General features: G+C 43.2%; 1 protein-coding gene across 1 annotated transcript in view; it reads right to left on the reverse strand.

The window, feature by feature from the left end:
• Positions 1–6044: 6044 nt before the first annotated feature.
• The window catches only part of LOC130197724 (ephrin type-A receptor 3-like), a 78171-nt gene continuing 67695 nt past the window's right edge, over positions 6045–16520 (reverse strand). Inside the window, 5 exon segments of the mRNA XM_056420569.1 lie at positions 6045–10294; positions 10527–10667; positions 11577–11770; positions 11932–12081; positions 14743–14952. Of these exon segments, the coding sequence (XP_056276544.1) occupies positions 10195–10294; positions 10527–10667; positions 11577–11770; positions 11932–12081; positions 14743–14952 (795 nt within the window). The 3' untranslated portion in view covers positions 6045–10194.

Raw genomic sequence — 16520 nt, forward strand, 5'->3', positions numbered from 1 at the left:
GCAGTTGAGACCACAAACTCATGTTTACAATGTTTACCGAGGTAATAAATCAGGTGATAAGTCGGGTCATTTCTCATAGACTTCTTTACAATCTGACTTTTTTATTTGAGGATTTGCCCCCTGCTGGTAAGTAGAGGTAATGCAAGTTTTACATTTTTCACTTTACTGGGTTTTATACTACAAAATCCCCTAATGTGTTTTTTCTTTTAAACTTGTAATTGGGCTGTCCTTCTGATTTTGTAGACGCAGTGATTATTTTCTTCACGTCTCCCTGAGCAAATCTAACTACTAAGTTTGTTGCAAAATGCTTATTACCTGATAATAAGCAGGTGTATTATTTACAATCTCCTCAATGTTGTATGCTAACATTTAGGATATAGCACGGAAATAATACAGCCGAGGCTGATGGGAAGTCATTAATTTAGCATTTTGTCATCAACCAAAGTATTGGACATCAAAATATTTGACCTAATGATGGCCCAAGAGAAAAAGTCTAAACCAAAAAAGTGGATTGACCGACTAACTGATATTATTTAGTTGTAATAATTAATAATAATTATTCAGCCCCTAAGGCAGGAATATTCAATTTACAATATATTCAGAAAGGTCCAAGTAGCATAATTCCCTGATGCAAAGGTCCAGAACATCAACATAATGTCCATCTTGCGACATTTATTTATTGCCATATTGATTAAAGTGGCCTATCATTGTATCAACCTGTGTTTGTAGTCAACAACCGGTCAGATTCAAATTAAGCTCCCATAGAAAGCTTCTGAAAAAGATTTGACTGAAAATACAATACTTACATTTATCAAAACATATTTTATGTAATTGAAATTTTCCTGCAGCTTTACAATTAATTTAACTCAGGTGTGAAGTGATATGATATCCATATTCTCATCTTCTAAAATGATACATTTGTGTGCAGGGACTCTATTGAAACCTCTTGTTTCAGCTCTATTCCTCTCTCTGTCACATCATTGTTGATTCTGACCGTATCGGGCTCTTTGGCTTTTTATGTCTTCATTTGGGTTTGGGTCCTTAGTACGTTTGCTAGAAGAGTTGTGCTTTGTCACGTAGGTGTGCTTCACATTGCTGCTTTAAAAAATGGTCACGTCTCTGAGCATATGAGGCATACTGGTTTTGAACCGCTCGAGGAACAATGGACATAAAACACCCTGTCCGTTTCCGTTTAAGGCTCGCTGTCCACTTTTCTCTTTTCCGAGCACCTGACTTGACTTGACTGACGGACTTTTCCAACCGCTGGTCTCCCCCCGTCTCTCCTATGTGTGTGCATATGTCACTGGAGTTGCTATGCTCATCGGAATACACATATCTGATTGGTCGAGTACATTACATGTCATGTCATTTCTCTGACGCTTTTATCCAAAGCGTCTAACAATCCTGTTACATTCATACACCGTAGACGCAGCTACAGGGAGCAATACAGGGTTAAGTGTCTTGCTCAAGGACACATCGACTAGGGCGGGGATTGAACCTCGAACCCCCTGATTGAAAGACGGACCTGCTACCCACTGACCCATAGTCACCCTCTAGCATCGCCCAAGATGGTTTACAACACATGTAATTGTTCCGCATCTAATTTGTCTGCTGTAAAGGCAAATAGCCCCGTAAAGGCTAGAAAAAATGCGCCGGTTAAAACAAAAGCGTTCTTTTAAAATGGAATAATTCTCAATTACTCATCGGCTCGGCCCATGGTCCACCGGTTAGTGACCACGACCTACGGCTTGAAAAACCTTCCCAACAGGAGAAACTCCATGCATGGCCATGACTGAATCCTAGTCATTCAACTCACCACTAAAATGTTCTTTCCATTCACAACTGGAAAAAATGAAGAGACCACCCCATATACTGAGAATATCTTAACATAGTGGTCTGCCGACTGTTCTTGAAGGCCTCACAGCTGGGATTGATTCTTTTGAGGGAAGAAAGTTGTCTGATGGGTCATCACCTTTCATAGCCATAGAGTATGTTCCCTTCCTATTAAAAGATGTATTTTACTCGTAGAAATGTCACAAATATTCTACTTTACAAAACATCCATTATGGTACAAAGGTGTTGTTATTAATTTGACAACAATTGTGTTTCTACTCCATATTAGGCATGGAGTGTTGAATGCAGCCTCCATGCCTCACGTCCTCTTCAGATGAGAAACAAAGCAAGAGAAAAATAGCAGATGATGAAGAGGATGAATCGCCTGATGAAATGTCCGTGAGCATATACAGAGCGATGTTTTGAAGCTTTGAAGTTTCAGGAAACTTAAACCGCGGATTATATTTTCATGGGTTATTAAATGTACATAATTATGTCACAGGCTCCTGATCTTGTCCTTCCATTTGCTTGAGAAAACATTTCATATGCACCCACCAACCCTGAAACCACTCCCCTCAGCTCAGAGAGGGGGCTGCTGCGGTTTCTGGGCTCTTCGCCGTAACATCAAAGCTTCATTGATGACACTGGAAGAGCTGTGTGTGATGAGGCAGCATCGGAAACACACGTAAACAAGCGGTGTGTAGGAAAGAACACGCGTGTCTCTTTATCATGTATACACTGCAATCAGCCGTCACACACAGAGCTCATGACTAGGCCTGTCCATGCTGGAGTAGGATCAGGATGTTTACACGTCAATAATAACGCTCCCATGGACAGCATCAGCCCGTATGTTACTGAGCCCTGCAAAGATATACAGCCTGCGTGTATCTGTTTGTAATTTATAGACGAGCAGATGTGGTCTTGATACATTTGCTCTAAATTTAGATTTCCATCATCTTTTCTCTGTCGATGGAGAGCACTGTTTGGCCGAGAGCCAGTTTGTGCTTGGTCAGGGTCCCTTTGGAGTCAGCCACTGACAGTTCAGCGTGTCATGTCTGCCAACAGTAATGTCCACATCTGTAAGGGATTATGAGGTCAATATTATCTCAGTTCCTCCAACCTCCAAAGTTTTTCTTCACCTTTTATTAAAAACTCAAACACTGTTTATTCTTATTCTCTCTTATTCTGTTCATCCTCCATCTACTTTCATAACTGATTTTTAAGTGGTGACAGCTGTCCAAGAGAGGCAGGAATTTATGCAGGTTTTTTTTTTGCTTACCTTTTTATGAGACAATAGTTGAGCGTGCACAGTCTCCTTTTCTCGTTTTGTGTCTTTTTTAAAAGGTTTTGCGTAATCTCTGTAATCTTCTTTTTCTTCTTCTTTTGCTGCCATTGTAGTCATTTTGCATTTGTTATTGTTTAAAATCAGTCTTATAGTTTCATCTTTGTAGTAGTTTCACATTTGCATTTCCTTTTATTATCATCTCTGGAGTAATCTTTGTCTCTTTGTCTCTTTTTTTCTCTTTTATTGTTGTCTTGTATCTGTTTCAGTGACATGTGCAGGTGCAGTTTTTGAATCAATGGCAGTACACAAGTATTTAGTTTACACTGGAGATACGAAGAGAGAGAGAGACAGTCCTAAGCTTCCTTCCAACACACTGTACAACATATAGTACACAAGTAAAGAAACCCAAAGGAGCTGGGTTCCATTTCCTTAAAGCAGAGCTTTCAAACTTTAACTATATTTGAATGAAATGTTACTGTTTTTTTATGATGTGAAGATCATAAACCAAAGCATTGCATTGGATCCTCTGACCCTTTGGCTCCCTTGGCCTGTTCACTAATCTTTTCATACTAACAACAAAATAATTTCTTTTTTTGTCGCTGTACGGATGCATATAAACTCAACCTTACCGAGCCAATAGAGCTTCAAGCTATGCCAAGAAGTGTGTCCACATACAATAATACCCAAGTGTCACTTCACTGTTCCTCTCTCCTTTTTGTATTATCTGTCCAAACAAAAAATTGCACGGATCAAATCACAGTTCTGTCAACATCCATTTTCCTGTTCCACTGCTTGCACAAGACACACATACACACACATACACGCACACACACACACACACACACACACATACACACATACACACACACACACACACACACACATACACATCCACAGAGGCCATGGCGCAGACATACACCCAGGGTGGCGTCTCATTCCTGTGGCTGATGAGAGCAGGCATGATGGGAGTGAGGCATGTAATGTGATTTATAGAGCTAGGCTCACTTTTCAAATTCAATCAGGAACTTTGATTACTGATGAAAATTTGAGACAGGAAACCGCTTTGATAGCAAACTAAAACCTCATGAGACAAAAGCACTGATGTGTGTGCGTGTGTAAATCTCAAAACACTAAGCCCGTCTGATCTCGGCCATATTTGATTAGAGAGGACACATGCGATGCAATCAAGAGCGACAAAGCGGAAACTCAAGCACATTTTACCAATGACTGATGAAATTATTCCTCTGGTTCATTTTATGCACTTTTTTTTCCTTTAACAAACACACACACTCACACACACACACACCACACACCATCGTTTTTGGTCTCACAAGCATTATGAACACACAGATGTAACATGCATACGTCTATGGACAGACACACACACACATGTACACACATGGCTGACCCTGAGGTCACGTGGATCTATGGCTGTTTGGTCCCTTGTGTTATTTTAATGTCTACATGAGGGGACTCTCAAACCCACACCCGACAGCATGACAGAGGGGCCCAATTACCGTTCCCATGAGAGAGAAAGAGTGTGTGTGTGTGTTGTAGAGAGTGCAGGGAAGAGGAACATGGAGGAAGGCATTGATAGAGAGGGAGCAACAGAGTGCTTATGCATGTATGTGGTGGAAAATGACAGGCTCATCAGTCACCAATGGCCTTTTAAAGCGTCCTCCGTAAGGACACCTGACCTTTTCACATGATGCCAATAGCAGCTGCATGATGAATCAATCGCCTAAGTCTGGCTCCCACTAGCCTCCATGTTATCCAGAGTGAATGCGTGAGATGACATTCTCCCCATTCAGGCACCTGGAGACAAAAGCTCAAAGATATGGATTGGCTTGTAATGATGAGAGGAAACCACGTTGTTATAGCAGTGAGGCAGAACGAGGCAACGGGCATCAAAGAGAGGCCTACGTGTGGAGAAAACCACTGCGATGGAAAGATGGATGGAGGTGGGGGACATTAGAAAGCTATGAGAAGAGGAAAAAGCAAGCGGGCGGGAGATAATGGGGTAGTCAAGGTCAGGGAACTAGCCACAACCTTTCTGTCTGTCTGCACAGGATGGATAGGAGAGGGGAGGCAACACGGGGCTGCACAAGGCCAGGAGAAAGATTAGGAGGAGGCCAGGAGATGGAAATGGAGAACAGGACCAGAAGAGTGTGTGTGTGTGTGTGTGTGTGTGTGTGTGTGTGTGTGTGTGTGTGTGTGTGTGTGTGTGTGTGTGTGTGTGTGTGTGTGTGTGTGTGTGTGTGTGTGTGTGTGTGTGTGTGTGTGTGTGTGTGTGAGAGAGTGAGAGAGACAGCGGAAGCAAGCGATAGGGGGATATGGAGCCTAATATGATGGAGTAAATGAGGTGTAATGGCAATAACATAGAGTGACAGCAACTATGGCAGTGCATTAAGGGGTTAACCAAAGCCAGGAGTCACTGACCTTCCCCTTCCCTTCCCCCGAGACAGAATTATCTCTCAGTAAGGCACACACACACACACACACCTAGACACCCTGCACTCTGATAATGAAGATGTGGTTGCAGGGCGCCCATATTTTGCCATTCAAGAATGTTATGATGGGAATTTCACCACCGCCATCACCATTAGAGCAGAGCTGGGGACAAATGAGACTTGAAGTTCCCATTCATGCACTGATTTTCTGCAAGACTGGTCAGACACTCAAAACAAAATTAAATACCTTCAGGCTTTGTTACACAGCAAAAAATAATAATTAAGCAAGGGGTTCATAACACTTTCATGTAAAGGCTTTGGGAGTTTATACTGTTATATTCTACAAGTCCCAGTGTAAACGTACTGTGTAATTGTGTGTATGGATAAGTGTGTGTGTGTGTGTCTGTGTGTTCTTGTGTGAGAGACAGAGGAAAGGCAAATAACTCGTGGAAGAAAAATACACTGCAGGCTTCAGGTGAGAAATTAGAAATATTAGCATATTTATTACAGCAACATGAAAGACATGAGAATGCCTACACCCTTTTATATCAAGCAATGCTGAGGAAACTGGCATGGAACAAATAAGACTTGTACGGTGGCCAATAAAGGGATGGTGGGGAGGAGAGAGAGAGAGAGAGCTGAACCTCCTGAAAGAGGGTCACTCACTTACAATACAGACCTTGTGGGGTATGGAGGACAAGACTGTATTTGAGATCAAGTAAACCAACCCACATAGCTTACCTTGAGGGTGAATAGTGTGAGTGTATGCCCTCTATTATTAAAATGTCTGAACTGTGAGTGTTGAATATGTTTGTAAAAAAAAAGTGATGACATAGTTGCAGCGTGCCCATTTTTTGTGGTGATAAAAACAATTGTCTAAAATGTTGGCCCGTGAAAATAACTTTTGCAACCAAATGTATAGCCTATCAAATTTTGTTGAACTAATGTCATCCATAATCTAATTGAATATCTTTTGACCCAATGAAAAATAAATATGATCAATCTGTGAATTTCTCGATCAGCTGTTACAGGTGATCAGCTTCAAGATTCATGATGCAACACAACACCTCTGTTCTGCTGAGAGGAATCAAAGGGAATGTGCTGTTGAAGAGAGTCTAGTTACAGAACCAGGGTGTTGATGTGAGGTCATCTTAAGAACACGGATAAATACTACCTGTACATATACTTTACTCTTAATATCGCCTTTATAGGGCAACAGAAAAGAACAATAGCTCAGTAAATAAGGCATCTAAAAGGCCAGCGGTCAAGGGTCGTCCGCGAGAGTGAAAGCATAGAGTTAGCAAGTGTAGAATGTACAGTTTTAGACTCTCCAAATTGTATTGTGTTTTTATTGTATCCTCAAAAAATAGGGCTGAAAATAGACAACTCTAAAGCCTGATAGTGGTTTCCACTCCGTTGCCCATGCCGGCCGGCCCTTAGATACAGTTGTGACATGCCAGTCAAGCTTTGCGTTTACATTGAGAGCATCCATCGTCTTTTTAACATTGGGTCCTTGATTTCCGGCAGATATAGACCAAAGAAGACTTCTCATTTTCGGCCATGGATATTATTTCTACAGCATGTTTTTGTTTTGATAGCTGTGGCTAGCTAGCTAGCGAGTGGAGTTTGCTTTAGCTTCATGAGTTCCTGACGACGCTGCCGTGTCCTGCTGACTTTGTAATGTGTCCAGCTCACTTGATTTAAAAAAAACCTGTAAAAAGGTTAAGAAGGGACAATACTTGTTCTAATTTTCAACAACACGGTTCATCATGATACATTACAAGGGAAAAGGCTTGAAGACGGAGGACTATGTGCTTGGCACATGAAGCGCGATCTCCTCGGCTGTTGGCGGGCTCTGGTGTCAACTTAAAGAATCCAACAATGAGCAGGACAACAGCCAACACTACCCTGAACTCTGGAAGCATCCGAGACCAGCACTTAGTCATTGGAGAAATGTAATGAGCTAGTTGTGACCGGGGCTTTTATTTTCATCGCCTGTAACCCCAGAAATAAATATGGCCTAGTTAAGTAATGATGCTAACGAGTAAGAACGACTTCCATCTATTGCAGTTTACACGAGAACAGACAAACACCCTTTCTATCCAATCCTTGTTCTTTTTCACTTGTATTTGGGTTTTTTGGAAAGGCTGAAAAAAGTAACCACCTCCAACGTCTTTAAATGCCAAGTAAGCTCTTAGTACATGCAAATTGCTCCAGCATGCGGATATGCGTGACGGTTCTGCCGTGCCTAGTTATGGTTGCTAATCTATGATTGGACAATTTCTGCTTGGGGGAGGGGTTTAGCCAATGTTTAATTTGTGGTGTGTGGAGAAATTTGATCTGAAGAAACGTCTTATCTCAACCCGTCTCCTTCCATCCCGACAATACCTCAAACAAAGTTGTTTCGATGGACACAGGCTTTACAAGTGCATGACAATATTGTTTAAGGGAGATATGCAAACGAAGCCATTGCCACAATAAGAAGAGTCCATTCTACTCATTCTAACACTATGGTAGAACTGCAGTCAATCAAAGATGAAGCTTCGCACCATGCTACATTCCTTTGTTCATTCCAACACATATCCTCCCTTCACTTCTTCGGTATGACCCGCCCCTGAACGAGAACTTCAGAAATCTCTTTTTCACAATAAAATACATCATAGTCATCATCATCGTTATCATTACAAACATTCTAACATTGGAAATCAACACTGTACATATCTTACACTATAATACAATCATATATACTGTACTTGTTGCCACTGTTGTCCTATAGAGTACCACATATATTAAAACTGGGTTTGGGAATACATTAAAGCAGGTTCAGTTCCATTAATGTGGTACACACAAAGAGGGTTCCATCATATCTAAGCTTGTATTTAATGTGATAAGCAGCAGTTTCCCTCTGATAAGGAAAGAAATTCAAAAACAATTTATTTTATTTTTGCTGTAAACATTGTTTTGCAAATGTACCTTATCAGCATTGGTTTGAAACTAGGGATGCTTGAAATAGGTTGGCATGACAGATAACAGTAAGTGAGACAGAACAAGACACATAAATCATATTTTTTTCTAAAGTAAAATGTACCCTCTGAAAATCAACACTGTATATTTCATCCTGCTGAAAAAGTGCATTCCAAGGCTCCTTCTCATCAAGCAGACGATTTTCACAAAACACTGTAATTACTGTGACTGGCCTCGCGTTACCATCCAGTCAGAGGAACTGATGAAAGGACGGGGTGTTGTAGAAGTGATGCGATGTTGCCAAGATGAATAGTTCAAGGTTACTTTACATGGCACAACACTGGAAAAACAAGGTACACGTTCTTACCCCTAAAACACTAACGTCGGGTGATTTTCACACACGCGATTGTGGTTTAGGTATATATATATATATAGTAGGATAGGGTCTCCCCATTTTTTGTTTTATGAGAAGTAGTTTAGGGGAAAATAAAAGAAGATTACTTTCATTTGTCATATATTGTGGTACTTTAATAAATTTTGATTAAAGTATTTTACCCGACGTTAGAAATGGTGTTACTAACTGTTAGTTAGTGTTTTGGGGTTAACGATGTCCACTCTATGATGATCTTGGCATCACCTTTTCTTCCACACAAAAACACTATAACTTTTTCAAAACACCTGAAACATGGGAAGGCAAACTTTTGGGCTGAAATATTCCCAACATCATCATACTTTAACAGCTGAATAGACAATGTTGTTTGGAATAAATAGTCATGGAAGAAGAAAAATGTAACTTTTAACTGCAGCTTAAGCAGATTCTGCTGTTTCTTTGCACTCTGTTACATTGCGAGTGCAAACAGACTAGCAAAGGTGCACTGGGGCTAGTTGCGATGGAAGTGTGTCTGAGAGCAGTCTCGAGGGAAGCCCTTGTCCTGGTCAAATACACAATTTAAATGAATAATACTTCCATCCTACATGAGCTAGCAAAATCTACATACTGCTCCATCTCTAAAGGTCCACTTGGTCTGTTCCCCTCGCCCTACACATTCATGTCATTCATAATCTCTGCTCACTCATTGGCTTTCTGTGTACAATGAAGGGTCCATACAGTTACTGAGGAATAACTCCCGATAAGGTTGAGCGATATAAACCTCACCACCAATACAAACATTAGGTCCATCTCTACGGTTGCGGCACACACAGCCCATATAAACATATATCTACACATATACATTTCTTCTGACCCCTTTTAAACTCTTCAAGGTGAGAATGGAAACAAAAGGACAGTAAAAAAACAAACATCTGTACACCTCACAGACAGTGATGATAATTATATTCTATTTATTTTTTGTTGTCATTTCTTCTTTTGTTGAGCTGATATGATGTGAGATGGTCTGGGGTGCTCTAGCTGTGGCCTTGCTGTTGGACATGCGTCTCTCTCTTGCTCTGCAATGGTGGCTGTGTTGCTTCGAGTGCTAAAGCCGCGAGTGCCCATCGAGGATGGGAAGGATGGTGAAGGAGTCAAGCGTCCATGTTGTCCCCATCTCAGTGTGTCGCAAAATCAGTGGAGGTCCGAGCACGGAGCACCCATTACAACTCCATGTTGTCGGGGAAACTCTTCACAAGATCCATTTCCATCACTGTGTGTTTATGTGGGCGCTGTTATACTTGGACGTGCGTCCCCTGGGTCTGCAGGCTCTGCACGCTAGACAAAATCTTCTTCTGGTGCCCGGCAAGAGTCACACCCATCTTAGCCAATTCACTACAAGAAAGATAGAACAGGAATATTAAATCATGACACACACACACACACCAGTATCTACATTGTCTCTGTAATGCCAAGCAGCTGCTGAGGTTTCATGTCCAAGATACTTGTGTAAATCCCTATCTTTAATTTCAAATCACACTCGAGAGGCACATAGTATGTCTTTTAATGACAATGTTGACCTAGTGAGTGTTTCATTTAACTGGGATGAATCACCAGCCGTCTGTACCTGACACTGATGTAGAGGATTGAGTCCAAGCTGACATATCCAGCACTGGAAAAGTTCTCCTTATACTGGCCCATCTTGATGGCCTCCAACCACTCATCCACTGTGTTCACACTGAACTCTGGGGTGGATGGGTCCTCCCTGCTGGGATACAAAGCACACTCACGACTCAATGAAATGTTGTCTTGCTGAGTGGCTACAGTAAATAACAGCCTCTGGAGTCCATTTGATGTCCTTGGAGCTGCTCAGACCAACTCTAGTCAAGGGCATTCAGAAGAATACAAAGTGTCAGCAGCCAGTTAATGCCCATTCATGGTGCTCTGTCGGTATCTCGCTCCACAGTACGACGGACTCAAGTCCACTGTGAAAAGTAAATATGAACCCTAAATGTAACTCACCCATGAGTGGGTAAGTATGCTTCATGATTCATCCCCTTTTCCTCCAGTCCAAATACACATGGTCTTAACTGTGACGTGTTTGTCTGTTTGTTTTCTAAAGGATCGTTGTGTTTATTCATGTACTTGCTTGATAAATACTTTGCGAATTTAGTACTAATTACATCTGCACTAACACAGAACATGCACTGACTACTACTACGCACACTGCGCTTTGTATGCTGCAGTCCAAGCCAACGTGTATAAGCCCCGTATGTCAGACTCTCCTCTGGTCCCAGTTCTTTGTGTCTTTAGTGCGGTGGCTTGTGTTTGTAGTTCTGCTTTGTCTTTTCAGTTGTGCTGGGATTTGTTATTTTATCTTTAACTTTTTTAAAGTGTCTTCTGTCTTCTTTGAAAGGGACTGATCGTAATTGTCTGTCTGCTGGTCTGGTTCTTAACACTGGGTACATTATATTATATAGTCGTGTGCAATACAACTGGGGTGGCATGGAGCCTACATTTAGAATGTGAGACTGTAGCTATGCCAACCCACCGCCCTATATTCATACCTTTTCATTGACAAATGTTACTTTACCTAACCCAGGTATACCCAGACTACATGCGTGTGAGAGTAAAGGGATGCATTCAGGATGTAAATGTCGAGCTTTCTCCCACTGACCATGCTGAGCTGTTGGCCAGCTCCCTGAGGCTGGCGGGGTTTCTGATGAGCTTGTCCAGGATTGTGACAATCTGTCCAAACTTTGGCCTGTCGCTGCGTCCCTTCTCCCAGCAGTCCAACATGAGCTGGTGCAACACCACAGGACAGTCCATCGGAGCGGGGAGACGGTAGCCTTCATCTATTGCTTTAATCACCTATAAGGGGAGAGGGTCAAATATCAGGTTGTAGATTAATACAAAAAGGGGAAGAAAAATGTCCACGAAAAATCATTCTTAAAGTTAAGAATTGAGCTGAGGATTGAGAAAAACACAGTCGTCGCTGTAACTGAGACATGACGTAAGTGTTTGTGACTCACATCCTGGTTGGACATCTCCCAGTAGGGTCTCTCGCCGTATGAAATCACCTCCCACATGACGATACCGTAACTCCACACATCGCTGGCTGAGGTGAACTTCCTGTAGGCGATGGCCTCTGGAGACGTCCACCTGATGGGGATCTTCCCTCCCTAGAGCGGATTCACAACACAGTCAACACACGTGTGGCATAATGTACATGTCACCATGAACCTGGTGTTTTACTGTAACAATATAAATATGTACGGTGGCTGCGGCGCTGCTGCCTTTAAAGACACAGTAGGTGAGATTATACACCAATTGAAACTAAACATTCCTTTAATCTGCTCACCACACAGGGGCTACTTTGGCTCCAGTGTTTATTTTTACACTTGACTTTCTTTTGCCATCTTTTTTCTTCTCTTGCCTTTGTTGTTGATGCACAGATCAAACAGATTCCACTGTATGGAAATAATACGCAGTAAGATACCCACGCCCTCTCTCTCTCTCGCTCCGTCTACCACACAAACACACACACACACACCTCTATAGGGCTCACTTCAGCTTTTTAACATGCGGCAGCTGCCTCTGCACCACCTAGCATTTCCCATCTCCGCTTGGTCAAAGTCAAATAAAAGACAAAGCTGCCAAGTCACTCGGCACTGTACTTTTGTTTCCACCTCCCCCAGTCCACCCCTACCCCGTCCTCTTTTTTTCTCTTAACTGCTCTCCCTGGATCTTTCGCCTGCCTTCTTTCCTTTATTCTCTCTCGCTCTCTCTCTTTCTCTCAGCCTCTCAAGTCTTATTTGATATCCTCTCTCTCTCGTTCTCTCTCTCTCTGTCTCTTTCCCATCTCCGCCTCGGCCTCATGCCTGCAGCTCTCCATCTAGGTCTCCTGACATCAGTGGGTGTGTGTGTGTGATTGCAATAGAGCAGTCAGCGGCTGATACACTCCTCCCAGGGCAATGCTAATGCCATATTAAAAATAACATCCCCAACACTTCCTATGAATATGAATAATGCCATCTCCTTGTGGGCATTTGAGATGAGTTACTCCGAAGTGGTTTAACTCACTGACGTTTGAGTTTCCTTCATTCTCTCTGCGCTCTGTGAGGATGGTGATGAACAACGACTTCTTTCATTTGTCTATATGAAGGCAAAACATGAGGTTTGTGTGTATGCAGACATCCAATGTGAGCAATACGTTGTGTGAACATGTACGTTTATGTCACGATTTGCATTTCAAGGCCTCTTAAAAAAACTTCAACTGTTTAAAAATCCAACCGCATTGTGTAAAACAGTTTTCGGGCCCTATTTAAAGCACAGCGCATGGACTAAAGTGCTCGGCTTAAGTGCATTTAGGGGTGCGTGTCCGAAGATACTTCAGTTAACCATCTCATAATAATGAGCAATGTAAGGCACAAGGGGCAGCAGAGTTCGTATTAAGCCTCTTAATTAATCACAGGTGCGTTTTGGGCTTAACATGAATTAAACCAATCAGCCGGCCATCTCCCATTACCTGCATAGCCAGATGCGCCTGCACCTGGCACGCCGCTATTTAGATAGTGGATTTGGCAAATTGGAGATGCCAGCCCACTTTCTGCTGAGAAAACCGATTTTCTGGATCACAAAGTGAAAGTTTGCAAGCAGACTTTCTACGAGAGCCGTGGACCCTCCGCCGCCTACTGATGATAGCCTAGTTAACTGAAGAGGAGCACTGCTGCACCGCAAATGAAGGCACATCTAATTTGAATAATGCAACCTTTTAAATAGCAGGAAAATACTTCAACATTGACTCGATTGTTGGCTAATGGCACAAATGCTTTCTGCATTGCGTCAACAATGCGCCTGACCACACCTCATAGCAAGACCGATGACCTGTGGACTCACAGATGGGCGTGAGGACATTTGCAACTTATACAAAGTGGGTTTTAAAATGCCACCAGTCTGATAATAGCAGTGACAGTCAGTCCAGAGGCATGTTGTACATGAAGAAGTCATCACAGCTCCGCTCAGCTCCGACTAACAGACCAGACACTCGGCCAGATTATAGCCCTTCTTATCGCGTGCTGCTCTGGAGCCGTGGGTGTACGGCCTGTTGACACGTGAGGACTCACGGTCGCGGGCGCCCTCTTTGCACAACGAAACTGCAGCTTCCTGTTTAGGCTAATTTACATATCCAGCTCTGATTGGATGGTTGTTTTTTCCCATTTCTATTCTGGAAAACAAAGTAATTCATTTCCTGAGCGATGTGTTTTCATGCATCATTTTCAATTGGCTTGTTAAAGTTGTATTAAATCGGGAAGCCAATTAACGCAGTGATCGACTTTCCCAAAATGTTGTTGGAAGTGCTTGTTCTATTTCCCGCGGGAATCAAAACAAGCATGATTAGTTTACTCCGGGGTCGTCACTCCCCCATGTCTAATAATGTCCATAAACTTTGTCAACTGCCCCACATCACACATTTTCGCTGCGTTTTGAGTCTTGAATGCAGCGCCAGAGCAACATATTATTCAGAGGTTTCCATTCACTTTTAAGAGCAGCCAGCTGCGCCTCGAGTGCTTGTGTTCATGTGTGTGAGTGGTGATCGAAACCAAGTGGATACGAGGGGACTCTGATCACATGGTGTGTGTGAGCAGAAATGACATGTAATGCTCTTCTTCGGTGGGTCTGTTGGGATCACGTCTGATTATCTTCAGGTCCATTTCAGATCAGATTATTTTTTAAATTTGATTACACGGGTTTGGTTTTGTATTTAATCTAATGATGTATAGGTCAGTGGGTGAGCTGCAATAGGAGGGAACATTTGTTTGTGACAGCTGAGAGCGTCTTACCCTCGTAGTGTAGGCCGCCTCCGGGTCGTCCTCCAGAACCCGACTCAGGCCAAAGTCAGACACCTTACACACCAGGTTGCTGTTGACCAGGATGTTTCGAGCTGCCAGGTCTCGGTGGACGTAGCTCATGTCGGAAAGGTACTTCATACCTGAGGCGATGCCACGCAGCATGCCGACCAGCTGGATCACCGTGAACTGGCCGTCGTGTTTCTGTATGTGCAGTCAAGGAGAAAGAGGAATTAATACACGGCACAGTGTAAACGCTGACGTTAAGCTACATCGGGGGGGGGGGGGGGGGGGCGTTGTGACTAGGATCAAGTCCGACAACAGCCTCCGCCAGCAGTGAAGGGGCAAGCCAGGATTCCCTGAGCTGGACTCTGAAGCCCGTCCGGCTCAGGCTAACCCTCCGCTCTGACCTCTCTCTGGGAGGTGGCAAGCAAAAGATATTTCTCAACCCAGCAGTCATTCGAGGATTACCACAAAATCCTGCTGACAGAAGATTGGATCAGATAGAGCAGTCAACACGTCCCTCTCTAACACAGACCGTGTATGCAAGCCCTTCTCACTGGATTTCATATTTGAGCTGTCTTTGGCAGAGAGCGCAGCCTGTTGATCGATGGTGGTCCAGCTCACCTTCTCCTGCCAATTATTTCTGCTCCGGGCCAACGGCCCCCGTTAAAAAGCCATCCATGTTATCAGTCACCCTCTCTCTCCTTTATATCATTTCTTTTTCCCTGTGTCTTTGTTCTCTCCATCCATCTCTGTCGGTCCTCAGTCACTTTCCCAGAGAAAGAGAGGGACAGAGAGAGAGAGAGAACTTTGACTCAGTCTTCATCCATCTATCGTCCCTCATCTTCCTACATCTGTGCCCCCCCTTCCTTTATCGTTCTTTCTCTCTCATTCCCTCGGCAGCTGTGGAGTAAGTTAATTAGCTGGTGGTTTTGTGAGATGCTGATTGATTGGACTGTCTCACAAACCTACAGACTTCCTCTATCAATCTGCCCACCGCATTGCATTGCCAGGAAGGAGGAGGAAGGGTGAGCAGGGCATGGAGAGAGAGAGAGGAGACACATGCAGGGCAGGCAGGTCGGCCACGGAGATGAAGGAGACGGATTGGAAAGGTGACGAAAGAAAATTAGACTTTTTGGCAAATTCTGGCATAATATTGAAGTTTACCAGAAAACTAAGAGGAACCACATCCTAAGGAACAGCAGAGAAGGGCGACTGGAGGTAGAAGCAAGGAGCCTAAGAGAGCAAGAGCTGCTCAGGCAGAACAGTGGTTTTGTTATTTCCGAGGGACGACTGCTTAATAAATGGTCATCGTAATTAAAGACACGTATGGATGCCAGGAGCACGGATGAGCTGTAAAACCCGTAAAATTCCCAAACTATATTGAGCCACTGCGAACACTCTTTATGACCCTTATTACAATACATACTGCAACACACAACATGCATGTGGCGCATGTGTGTAGTTTGTGTGTGTGTGTTCCGGGACATTTTTCATCCGTCAGATTTCATTTCATCTTGCTTCAGTGTTGCTGATGGGATTGGTGTCTGTTGAGCAACGGGCCCCTCATCACAGACTTAATGGCTTTGGAGCACGGCTGTGATTTTACTGGCTGACAAGTAACTCTGAATATGAATCAGGGGGACTTTCAGTGTGAGGCACACGAGGGCTGCAACACGCTGTTCATCTACGCAAAACCCCAATTCAAGGCTGCTCAGCTAAATCAATACGGCTACATTGGCTCCATGAATCGCACATTTATCAACATT

Source organism: Pseudoliparis swirei, chromosome 8 (genome assembly GCF_029220125.1).
Source record: "Pseudoliparis swirei isolate HS2019 ecotype Mariana Trench chromosome 8, NWPU_hadal_v1, whole genome shotgun sequence".
Lineage (NCBI taxonomy): Eukaryota > Metazoa > Chordata > Actinopteri > Perciformes > Liparidae > Pseudoliparis > Pseudoliparis swirei.